This window comes from Mytilus trossulus, chromosome 14 (genome assembly GCF_036588685.1).
Source record: "Mytilus trossulus isolate FHL-02 chromosome 14, PNRI_Mtr1.1.1.hap1, whole genome shotgun sequence".
NCBI classification, from domain to species: Eukaryota; Metazoa; Mollusca; class Bivalvia; order Mytilida; family Mytilidae; genus Mytilus; species Mytilus trossulus.
In genome coordinates, this window is record NC_086386.1 from 47,521,703 (window position 1) to 47,534,302 (window position 12,600).

Here is a 12,600-nt window from a genome sequence, read left to right on the forward strand (position 1 = left end):
TGAGACATGTTTCTCCAACAATAAGCAACACCCAAACCGTTCAATCAGATATAAAAGGCCCAACATGACAAATTGAAAAGCAGATTTACTCGCTGTATTGAAGACCCATTGGTGGCCTTCGCCTTTTTCTGAACTTTGGTCGGGTTGTTGTCTCTTTGACACATTCTCAATTTTGAATAAAATAAAGAAACCATAAATTGTACAGAGAATGCTTGCTATCGTATGGAGAATATAAAAGATACTTTTTGCTATCATTGTTTCATTCACGGAGGTTACTTTATATGATGGTAATGCTACACAGTGATGATAAACATGACAATTATATATGAATAGGCAGAAGCTAGCGAACAATAGCTAGCGAACAATAAGCCAGCGAACAATAAGGCGATATATCGAGAAACCAAAAAACAGAATAAGACAACAACGGCCGTTAAATAAAAAAATATTCAAAAAGGCAGAAAATCAGTTAAAATATAGCAATTTTAACTCAATTTTGAAATGTTTTTTATCCAATCTATTGATTTAACAAGTCGCATAACTTTTTAGGCTAATATTCAGTACCACAACAACTATGCATCTATCAACGGATTATTTGTAGGTGTAGGGCCACCTATGCACCCTCTTCAATTTAGAACGTATGTAAAAGTAGTCCTACTCTGTAAAATATAGCACCTTTTATGTCATTGTGTAATCTAGAGCTCAAAATTTGAAAAAAATGTCAAAAAATTAGGGGGGTCGGCCTATTCCAGGGCTTCTAGAGAAAAGTAATGAGGGGTGTCACGGGGAATGACTATATAGGTCTTGTAGAGGAGAAACAGGCGCTTCTTTTGCGCTAGGTATCGAAGGGCGCTATGTTCAAAAATCTGAAACTAGAGCTCAAAATTCGAAAAAAATGTCAAAAAATTAGGAGGGTGGGCCTATTCTAGGACTTCTAGAGAAAAATAATGAGGGGTGTCACGGGGTATGACTATATAGGTCTTGTAGAGGAGAAACAGGCGCTTCTATTGCACTAGGTACCGAAGGGCGATATGTTCAAAAATCTGAAACTAGAGCTCAAAATTCGAAAAAAATGTCCAAAAAATGGGGGTAGGGTCGGCCTATTCCAGGAGTTCTAGAGAAAAAATGTTATTCTCTAAACGACTTATAGTGGAAAAGTGATGACCGACAATACGTACAGTTGTCACAGCGACATTCCTGCCTCTCTCATGCTGATAATCTGCCATCTTGCTGCGGTTAAGAGTTGTGGAGGATCTATTTCAAGGTGTCAATAACATAACTTTATAAACTTGGTTATTTAAAGTGTTGTAAACAATGAGGATAAAAACACATGTTTTGCTGTGTACAGGTACAGTAGCTGCATGTGCAGATAAAAACTTATCGAGTCGATAATTATTGATCAAACTCAGGTGATATTTAAATAGTGTTTAACTAGTTCTATTTTAACAAATTATAACATAAAAAAATAAAAAGTGTTTTTTTAATTTCAATTCCAATTAGGTTATATACCAGCTGGCATTCGCACTAAAGTTTTTTCAACTTCGTCGTTTTCTTTTCGACATACCCTTGAAAAAGAAAATCAGCCAGTAATCAGTATTTTTTTATCAGTATTTACATAACATATTTTACAAAATACTTTTTTCCATGTGTGTACATGTACATCTAATTTTATCAGACAACACCCGCACGTGGACGAGGGTACTTATACCGTCTTTAAGGTTGTGGCGCTTGTATTGTCATTGATAAAGTTAACTGGTCTGTATGTAGTTTTACTATCATACTTTTTTAACAATGCAGTATTCTTTGCTGATTTTGGTTATCTGGTACAAAACCTCTGATATGAAAAAAACTTTTGAAAGAATGAAAAGTAGACTGTCTATTAAGTCTGTAAGTGTATATAGAACTTTAGGTTATATACCAGCTGGCATTCGCACTAAAGTTCTTTCATCTTTGTCGTTTTCTTTTCGACATACCCTTGAAAAAGAAAATCAGCCAGTAATCAGCATTCTTTTTATCAGTATTTACATAACACATTTTGTAAACTCTTTTATCATGTTATTCGGACGGGGAAATTATGACTTTATATGACAAGATTTTGAAAATTAGTTTTTACTGACTCTGATATGTTGGGTTTTTGTTTTTTTGTTTTTCGCGTTCTTGTCCGACAGTTGATTTTTTTTTTAGTTCCTTTCGACAAATTGAACATAGCACCTTTTGAAGTCTTACGCAAACGATGCGCCTGTCTTCCCTTCACAGGACATTCACTGATATATTGTAGACGAAACGCGCGTCTGGCGTAAATATTAAATTAAAATACTGGTATCTATGATGAGTTTAAACTTAAAATGCAACCTCTGAGTCGATGCCACTGCTGGTAGAGATTTATTTCCCCGAGGGTATCACCATCCCAGTAGTTGGCACTTGTGTTGACTTGGCTTATCATTAATATAATTTTATAAATTAACTCCGCTTTGAATTTTTGAAAAAAAACAAAGGTTTTTCTACACCAGGAATAAACTGTCTTACCTGTATTTGGCAAAACTGCTAGGAATGTTTGGTTCTCAATGATCTTCAACTTCGTTCTTTATTTTGGCCTTTCAACCATTATTTTGATTCGAGCTTCACTAATGAGTCTTTTGTAGACGAAACGCGCGTCTGGTATTTATGATGAGTTTTTTTTTGTTATGCCGCTGCTGGGTGATCCCCCTAATTTATTGACATTTTTTTTCAAATTTTGAGCTCTAGTTTCAGATTTTTGAACATAGCGCCCTTCGATACCTAGCGCAAAAGGAGCGCCTGTTTCTCCTCTACAAGACCTATATAGTCATTCCCCGTGACACCCCTCATTATTTTTCTCTAGAAGTCCTAGAATAGGCCCACCCTCCTAATTTTTTGACATTTTTTTCGAATTTTGAGCTCTAGTTTCAGATTTTTAAACATAGCGCCCTTCGATACCTAGCGCAAAAGGAGCGCCTGTTTCTCCTCTACAAGACCTATATAGTCATTCCCCGTGACACCCCTCATTATTTTTCTCTAGAAGCCCTGGAATAGGCCGACCCCCCTAATTTTTTGACATTTTTTTCAAATTTTGAGCTCTAGTTTCAGATTTTTGAACATAGCGCCCTTCGATACCTAGCGCAAAAGGAGCGCCTGTTTCTCCTCTAAAGACCTATATAGTCATTCCCCGTGACACCCCTCATTATTTTTCTCTAGAACTCCTGGAATAGGCCGACCCTACCCCCATTTTTGGACATTTTTTTCGAATTTTGAGATCTAGTTTCAGATTTTTGAACATAGCGCCCTTCGGTACCTAGTACAAAAGAAGCGCCTGTTTCTCTTCTACAAGACCTATATAGTCATACCCCGTGACACCCCTCATTATTTTTCTCTAGAAGCCCTGGAATAGGCCGACCCCCCTAATTTTTTGACATTTTTTTCAAATTTTGAGCTCTAGTTTCAGATTTTTGAACATAGCGCCCTTCGATACCTAGTGCAAAAAGAGCGCCTGTTTCTCCTCTACAAGACCTATATAGTCATTCCCCGTGACACCCCTCATTATTTTTCTCTAGAACTCCTGGAATAGGCCGACCCTACCCCCATTTTTTGGACATTTTTTTCGAATTTTGAGCTCTAGTTTCAGATTTTTGAACATAGCGCCCTTCGGTACCTAGTGCAAAAGAAGCGCCTGTTTCTCTTCTACAAGACCTATATAGTCATACCCCGTGACACCCCTCATTATTTTTCTCTAGAACTCCTGGAATAGGCCGACCCTACCCCCATTTTGTGGACATTTTTTTCGAATTTTGAGCTATAGTTTTAGATTTTTGAACATAGCGCCCTTCGATACCTAGTGCAAAAGAAGCGCTTGTTTCTCCTCTACAAGACCTATATAGTCATACACCGTGACACCCCTTATTATTTTTCTCTAGAACTCCTGTAATAGGCCGACCCTACCCCCATTTTTTGGACATTTTTTTCGAATTTTGAGCTCTAGTTTCAGATTTTTGAACATATCGCCCTTCGGTACCTAGTGCAATAGAAGCGCCTGTTTCTCCTCTACAAGACCTATATAGTCATACCCCGTGACACCCCTCATTATTTTTCTCTAGAAGTCCTAGAATAGGCCCACCCTCCTAATTTTTTGACATTTTTTTCGAATTTTGAGATCTAGTTTCAGATTTTTGAACATAGCGCCCTTCGATACCTAGCGAAAAAGAAGCGCCTGTTTCTCCTCTACAAGACCTATATAGTCATTCCCCCGTGATACCCCTCATTATTTTTCTCTAGAAGCCCTGGAATAGGCCGACCCCCCTAATTTTTTGACATTTTTTTCAAATTTTGAGCTCTAGTTTCAGATTTTTGAACATAGCGCCCTTCGATACCTAGTGCAAAAAGAGCGCCTGTTTCTCCTCTACAAGACCTATATAGTCATTCCCCGTGACACCCCTCATTATTTTTCTCTAGAACTCCTGGAATAGGCCGACCCTACCCCCATTTTTTGGACATTTTTTTCGAATTTTGAGCTCTAGTTTCAGATTTTTGAACATAGCGCCCTTCGGTACCTAGTGCAAAAGAAGCGCCTGTTTCTCTTCTACAAGACCTATATAGTCATACCCCGTGACACCCCTCATTATTTTTCTCTAGAACTCCTGGAATAGGCCGACCCTACCCCCATTTTGTGGACATTTTTTCGAATTTTGAGCTCTAGTTTCAGATTTTTGAACATAGCGCCCTTCGATACCTAGTGCAAAAGAAGCGCTTGTTTCTCCTCTACAAGACCTATATAGTCATACCCCGTGACACCCCTCATTATTTTTCTCTAGAAGTCCTAGAATAGGCCCACCCTCCTAATTTTTTGACATTTTTTTCGAATTTTGAGATCTAGTTTCAGATTTTTGAACATAGCGCCCTTCGATACCTAGCGAAAAAGAAGCGCCTGTTTCTCCTCTACAAGACCTATATAGTCATTCCTCCGTGATACTCCTCATTATTTTTCTCTAGAAGCCCTGGAATAGGCCGACCCCCCTAATTTTTTGACATTTTTTTCAAATTTTGAGCTCTAGATTACACAATGACATAAAAGGTGCTATATTTTACAGAGTAGGACTACTTTTTTCTAAATTGAAGAGGGTGCATAGGTGGCCCTACACCTACAAATAATCCGTTGATAGATGCATAGTTATTGTGGTACTGAATATTAGCCTAAAAAGTTATGCGACTTGTTAAATTAATAGATTGGATAAAAAACATTTCAAAATTGAGTTAAAATTGCTATATTTTAACTGATTTTCTGCCTTTTTGAATATTTTTTTATTTAACGGCCGTTGTTGTCTTATTCTGTTTTTTGGTTTCTCGATATATCGCCTTATTGTTCGCTGGCTTATTGTTCGCTAGCTATTGTTCGCTAGCTTCTGCCTGGTGAATGAATATTCAACTTTCTTTGCACTAGAACGACACATATAGCCCGGTATTTACCAAGTTAGGAGGCTTCACTAAGAGGCATTCCCCTAATCAGGCACATAATTCTAATTTAAAGTGGACCAGTCTTTTACCATACATGCCTCTTGTCAACCGGAGAAATAGTGAATTATTTTTATACATTATCAGTCTTTGGTATCATCAAGCCGGTGATCAAACCCGTGACCTCCTGTAACTTGAGCGGACATGCTACTCATACACTGTCAAGGCGGTTTAACTTTGTTGTCATTTTCTTTGCTTTTTTTCTTTGGTTAATACTGTTCTCATTCTAAGCTATACAATATCTTATTTGATATTTCTGCATAAAAATTATCTAATGAGTGCATGTCTCTGAATGTTTATATTTTCCTTTTTGTTAGACAAAATGTACATCTTGGTTTTGAAAGACATTTGTCTTAATATGTTTATGTCAATGTAGACATTACGTATAGCGACTTCGTGATGTAATTTTGTGGGTTTTTTTAGTTTATTTTAATTTAGTTTTGTTGTTTTGCTTTCTGTGTTATTTTTTACTGTCACGTGATAAAAGTGGCGGAAGATACCAAGTGTTCATTCAAAACTTACATTTCGATGAAAAACAGCCGTGACATAAAAAATAACCCCAAACGACGAAAACTTACATTTCTCATGGAAAACAGACCAAGCCGTGACATAAAAAAAATAACCCCAAACGACGAAAAGTCGACCAAGTCCATTTAACAGTAAACGTTGACAAATAAAGATTACACATCTCATCAAAAACTGGCGTAAACTTAGATACTCCGAACGGAGAAGCAGTTCCCGCACAACATGTGATACCCGTCGTGTACACGTGAAAGTAAAAATCCCGTGATAAATCTCTTTCTTTGATGCCACAATCGAGGAAGACGAGATTGTTGTAACGATATTTGTGACGTGGCTATTGTCATCTGCCATCATTCCGTAACGGTCACCCAACTCTCGATGGCAGCTGTAAAACGTTTAAAAGATTGACTTTAACTTTACCATTTAGAACCCTTGTTTGAATCATTTCCTTGTAAGAAAAACCCCGTTTAAGTAAATTGTGATACTTGAAAGGCAAGCTCTTGCATATCGTATGAATTGGCAGATACATACTAAGTCATTGAAATGTTGCAACATAAAAATAAAAAGTTCACAATGGGGAAGCTGAAAGCATCCCTTTGGTCGTAAAGTTGTGTCCTCGTCAAACCATCATTGTTAATTTCTAAAATTAAACCATACATATTTCAAATTGCTTAGCCTAGTGGTAATGTGTATGTTAATCTATTATGCCTAGTTGTGTTCTGGATAACAATTGTCGTTGGGTTTGCTATATCATGTACGTTACCCGAATTTTCTTTATCATGTACTTGTTGTTTTTTTACATTTGAATACTGACAATAAATCAAATGAAAATGTCTGACTGCATTCATAATGAACACAAAGTAGATGATATAAAAAAAAAGAACGCATTGTATTATTTTAGTAGCATGGTCAAAGTGCCCGCTTTATACTCTTCTGTTATTATACTTTTCAATAAATGGTTGGTAACGTCGATATTTTCTTTTATCTATTGACCAATGATAAAGCTGCACATGACATGTCCTCCAACAAGGTCTATCCAAACGGATTACCTTGAGGAAAATTTGGCATCAAATTTCTCATCATATTACTATTTTGATTTATAGGTGGTGGACATCGGAATTGTTGGAGTTTTCTACATTTTTCAGAAGCAACAGGCTCACATATTCCTGAAAAATACAAAATCCTCTTTAAAACGGAAATAATGATCAAAATTGAATACATAAAGAATATTATTGAAACTTAATAACTATTTGCATGCTATTCTTAAGTCTTCTTACAGGCGAATACACTTTGAAGAAGTCAATTTGTTTATGTAACGTTCGAGAAAATGTTCATTTACTATGTTCATATATTGAAGAAAGTGAATGCAATTTATCATATATTGGAAATAGGAATGCAAATTTTACCTCATGAAAAAAAAATAAAAAAAATATAGGATTACATTCGGTTGGTTTCCTTCTGTTTTCACGATATATCACATCACGCATGAACAAATATATTTGAGAACTATGAGATCTGTAAGGCATGAAATTCAACCACGATCCCAAGCATATCTCCTTTTCCTCGAATGTTTTATACCAAATTAGGATTATGATCGTGTTTGTAAAACATAAGCAACACGACCGTAGTGCCACGTGTGGATGATAATATTTAAGCATTTAGAAGCAACTGAGATCACCCACAGTTTTTGGTGTGGTTCGTGTCGGTCAGTCTTTAGTTTCAAATGTTGTGATTTTTTTTGTACTGTAACAGCTATTGGTCTGTTTGTTAGTGTTTTGTTTAGCCTTGGCGTTGTCAATTTATTTTCGACATGAGTTTGAATGTTCTATTGGTATATTTCGCATCTCTTTTGCAAAAGATCTTATACACTTGTACGGATTTTTGTTTCCTTAAAGTTAAGGTATTTATCTGAAAAGTAAGGTAGTCACCATAGGAGCACCTGAAATCACATCTGGTTCATGTCGCTTAGTCTTTAGTTTTCTATGTTGTGTCTTCTGTACTATTGTTTGTCTGTTTGTCTGTTTTATTATTTGGTTAGCCATGGAGTTGTCAGTTTATTTTCAAACTATGATATTTACTATTCCTCTGGTATCTTCCGTCCCTCCTTTAGAATTAAAATATATCGAAATAGATACCTGGATGACTTAAAGGGTTTCCCTCCATATAAAATTGGTTACTAGTCAAATTAACGTTTAATTCCTGTCCATTGGTCAAGCCATCTCCATCTGAGTCTTGGTAATGAAAAGCTACTGTGTAAATCAATCCTGCTTTCTTGAAATCCTACAAGAAAGTTACATATACAAAATGTATTTAAGGATGTTCGCTGGTCATGTTTTGGAATTTTTGTCAGATTTTCGAAATCCTCTGGTTTTATCCATTTGAATGCCTTAAAAAAATGCCAATTGACCCCCATTTTTCTTTTTATAAATCTTTTACATGATTAATTATAAGCCATTTGTAAAAGTCTTATAAAATTTTATTTATTTTTTTAAAGTTTTTGAGACTTTTAACTTGACAATGATAAAATTATTAAAAATCAAGAGAGAAAATTTCCCCACCAAAATTTCAGTGGCTTATATCTCGAAAACAAGCACATTGACATCTTCCTTTTTTTTTTTTTTTTTTTTATTCCTTAATTAATCCCCTATCAATATATGCTAATGTTATGGAAAGCTAATTATTTAGAAAGTTTCAAACTGAGTAGCGAACTTCCTTAGTTTTCAAAAAGCAAACTAAAACACTTTAGTCAGTCTAGTACATTTTCAAAGATTTATCAAAAAAATCTTTTAGTCTTATAGTCTAAATTATACAGTTGTCGGGAATGAGATCATAACCTTTTGCCGTGGCAATAGGTCATCAGTTTCTTCAGGACATTTTGTGTCTTTAGTAAAGCTATTGTCTGTAATATATCTACATAAATGAGTATAATGATCTGCCATTAAGGGCATAGAAAAATTATTGTATGCCTATGGAAATTTAAAGAATCGGTTACAGTAAGAAAGTGGACATGTTTATAAATTGTGAATTGGATGGACAGTTGTCTCGTTTGGCACTCATACCACATTTTCTTATATCTATGTTACATATTTTAATACGACATGAGTCATCTGCCCTTGGTACTCCTAAAAAAACCAAGAATGACAGTAGCATATTTTTCATTTGTTATTTTTCTCTCTATATTCCCTTTAGTATCATGGATGACATAATCTTAAAACTGCGAGACAAATACACGTTTACTTGATCTATAAAAGTATATTCATAGTCGCCATGCAAAGATTGATTATAATGTTTCTCGTTTTTTATATAGATTAGACCGTTTTATTTTCTTCGTTTGAATGGTTTTACACTAGTCATTTTTCGGGCCCTTTTTAGCTTGCTGTTCGGGGTGAGCAAAGGCTCCGTGTTGAAGACCGTACTTTGACCAATAATGATTTACTTTTACAAATTGTGACTTGGAGGGAGTGTTATCTCATTGGCTTTCATACCACATCTTCTTATATCTATGTAAGAGGTGAATAAACAGTCTTGTTTTCGTTTTTGGAGCAGCTTCGTTAAGGTGTTTTTATGATCCAATAGAATACTTGTAATTACATGGAACCAATGCAAACTATATGATTATATGAGTTTGACCAAGAAAAAAATACTCCGGATGAACTATTGTCATCACAAGAAAGCAATTAAACCAGGAGTTCCAAATGGTGAAGTTGAAATCATCTCATCGTAAATTTTAACGGACGCCATCACAAATTGGTATGCCGTTATGGAATATCCGTTTCACAGATGATATCGGATATGTTCCTTTTGCCGTAACTACAAACTCGTTCCCTATTCACGAATATGACCTACCGAATTAGACTATTTACCGGGTTTGAAACAACATGAGAAAAACGACGGGTGCCTCATATGGAGCAGGATCTGCTTACGGTTCTGGAGCACATTAGATCACCCCAATTTTTGATGGGTTCGTGTTGTCTAATCTTCGGTTTTCCATGTTGTGTCTTGTGTACTTTTATTTGTCTTATTCTGTTTTAACCATGGGGTTGTCAGTTTATTTTCGATCAAAGAGTTTGAATGTCTCTCTGGTATCTTTCGCTCCTCTTTTGTATTCCTAATTGACTCTGGTCGTCATGGGAAACTGTTTAAACAAATATTCCTCGGAAATTACTAGTAAATTGGAACCAAACATTGCCAAAGACATAAATATAAAAAAAACATATGTCCGGAAACTACAAAGATGGTGTTTGCAGTATTTACATTAACTTCTGCCAGATCGTAGTATGTGTCTAAAAGTGTCATAAAAGTGAGAGGTTTAGCTAGCTATAAAACCAGGTTCAATCCACCATTTTCTACATTAGAAAATGCCTGTACCAAGTCAGGAATATGACAGTTGTTATCCATTCGTTTTATGTGTTTGGACTTTTGATTTTGCCTTTTGATTTTTGATTTTCCTTTTTGAATTTTCCTCGGAGTTTAGTATTTTTGTGTTTTTACTTTCTATATATCAAACATATCACCAATCATGAAATTTTCTTGGGATTTGGGTCAATGTTCTAGAATTATCTCCACCGAAACTACTAGACGACCCAAAACTTGTGTTTTCTCTTGACAAGCTTTTATCAATATACGACCAAACTTTTAGAAAAAAGAGGTGTTTTTAGGCGAATGCAAAATTCAACTTTTCCTTTGAGATTTTAGATTTTAAATAAGGGAGCTACCATTTGATTTTTATTGCGGGGGGTGGGGGGGGGGGGGGGGGGGGGGGGGTGGGGGGCTTGGATAAAAAATTCCTGCCTCCCCCCCCCCATAAAAATCAAATGGTAGCTCCCTAAAAAAAGTCTTTTTCAAGAATTATGTCTGAATGTCGTCTCAAGGCATTCACTGATATATCCCGATATTTTTCTAGTGCACTCAATGCCTTGTATAAATGCCAAATATTGAAAATGAAAAATATGGCCAACCAAGTACAACTGTCCTAACAAATTCACATGATCACGAAACATGATGGGCATGCGCTAGGATGAAATTTGAAAAAAATAGGCAGGACAGGAGTTTTGAGTAAAAAAAAAAGGCAGGATGAGACACTTGCAAAAAAAAAAAAAAAAAGGCAGGATGACAATTTATGTAAAAAAAGTCAGGATAAACTAAAAAAAAGCAGGACCGGATAGAGTGAAAAATAAAAAGACAGGACAGAGATTACAACTAAAAACAATGAACAGAAACCATAGCATAATATAGTAAGTTATAAATGATATCGGGATGACAAAATATGAAACAGTTAAAGACAAACACCCATCAACAACGACATCTCAAATATAGTCAAAAGAAGATCAACGTTAACGGACAGCTGCTAACAAGGTCATTTTGTTGTCAAAATTTGAATAATTACTATTATTGTGTCAATGAAGTAGGCTAGTCTATATCAAATCACTTTTTAATGGTTTGTATATGTTCCAGACCATATGATTATTCGGACCGTGCGCTTATGGTGTGGATCGTATGCGTACTTTTTTCAAAATACTCACACGGTCGAACTGTACGTGTACAGTACGGTCTGCCTAATTTTATGAAGTTAGTCAAAATATATAAAAGTTTTATTTACTTACTAATCCAAATTGGTTTCTTTCGACTCCACGTACTGGATGCCAGTGTCCAATGGCATGCCATATTTGGCCTGGAACACATGGATTTGGTATTTTATCTCCATTTGGTATGCGACTTTTGAAATTAGGGAAACATTCCGACACGATCCACAAACTTAATATAAATATGAATAATTCAAATCTATAAACTCTTACTTGATTCATGGTCAGATATTATATACAAGTGAAGATTTCCATCAATTGGAAGATTTAACTTGAGTCATATAATTGTCATTTAGCTGTCATTTTAATGTTACTTTTGATGTATGACGGTATGAAATTTATTTGTACCTTAAGGGAACTTTTTATTTCATTTTTGTTAGCAATAGTGTTTAGGTTGAAAATATTTACAAAGTAAAAAAATTAGTTCGAGCTGACGTTTATTATAACATTTGATAGATCAAATCATTTAATTTTAATGAATAAATACAAAACACTTCACCAAGATCAATTTTACTAAAGCGGCCTCTTTTTAAGTATTAACTTTAAACTTGTATGATATGCATGTCAGACTTTCGCTATTTATAACTTTCATTGTTGAAGACATTATAGAGTTTAAAAAAATAAACGATTCTTCTTTTCGTTTTCAGATGTCTTTAGTATAATGGATGATATGAAATTTCTTGGTACCTTGAGGGAATTAGTTATTTCATCTTTGCTTTAGAAAAGTTGTAGCTGTCGAAAAATTATTTACGAAGTCAATCTCAATTTTCAAGAAGATGTTAATATCAATATTCATTGGATCGAGTTAGTTTGTCTAAATTGATAATTGCAAAAACGTAATCCACGTTAGGACTAAATAATGGTCTTTTAAAAAAAGATTTAAAATTAATTATATATGTTCAATTCAAATAGAAATATTTTTATGCATGTTTTACTTGTTCTTCTCATAAATGTACATAAGCCAAGACTCAGTGTTGAA

General features: G+C 35.1%; 1 protein-coding gene across 1 annotated transcript; it reads right to left on the minus strand.

The window, feature by feature from the left end:
* Positions 1–6,912: 6,912 nt before the first annotated feature.
* LOC134696095 (temptin-like) lies at positions 6,913–11,912 on the minus strand. Its single transcript, XM_063557687.1, has 3 exons — positions 11,643–11,912; positions 8,175–8,319; positions 6,913–7,205 (listed from the first exon to the last, which is right to left on the minus strand). Exons 1-3 carry the CDS (start codon positions 11,841–11,843, stop codon positions 7,072–7,074), a joined length of 480 nt encoding a protein of 159 aa, XP_063413757.1. The 5' UTR covers positions 11,844–11,912; the 3' UTR covers positions 6,913–7,071.
* Positions 11,913–12,600: the final 688 nt, after the last annotated feature.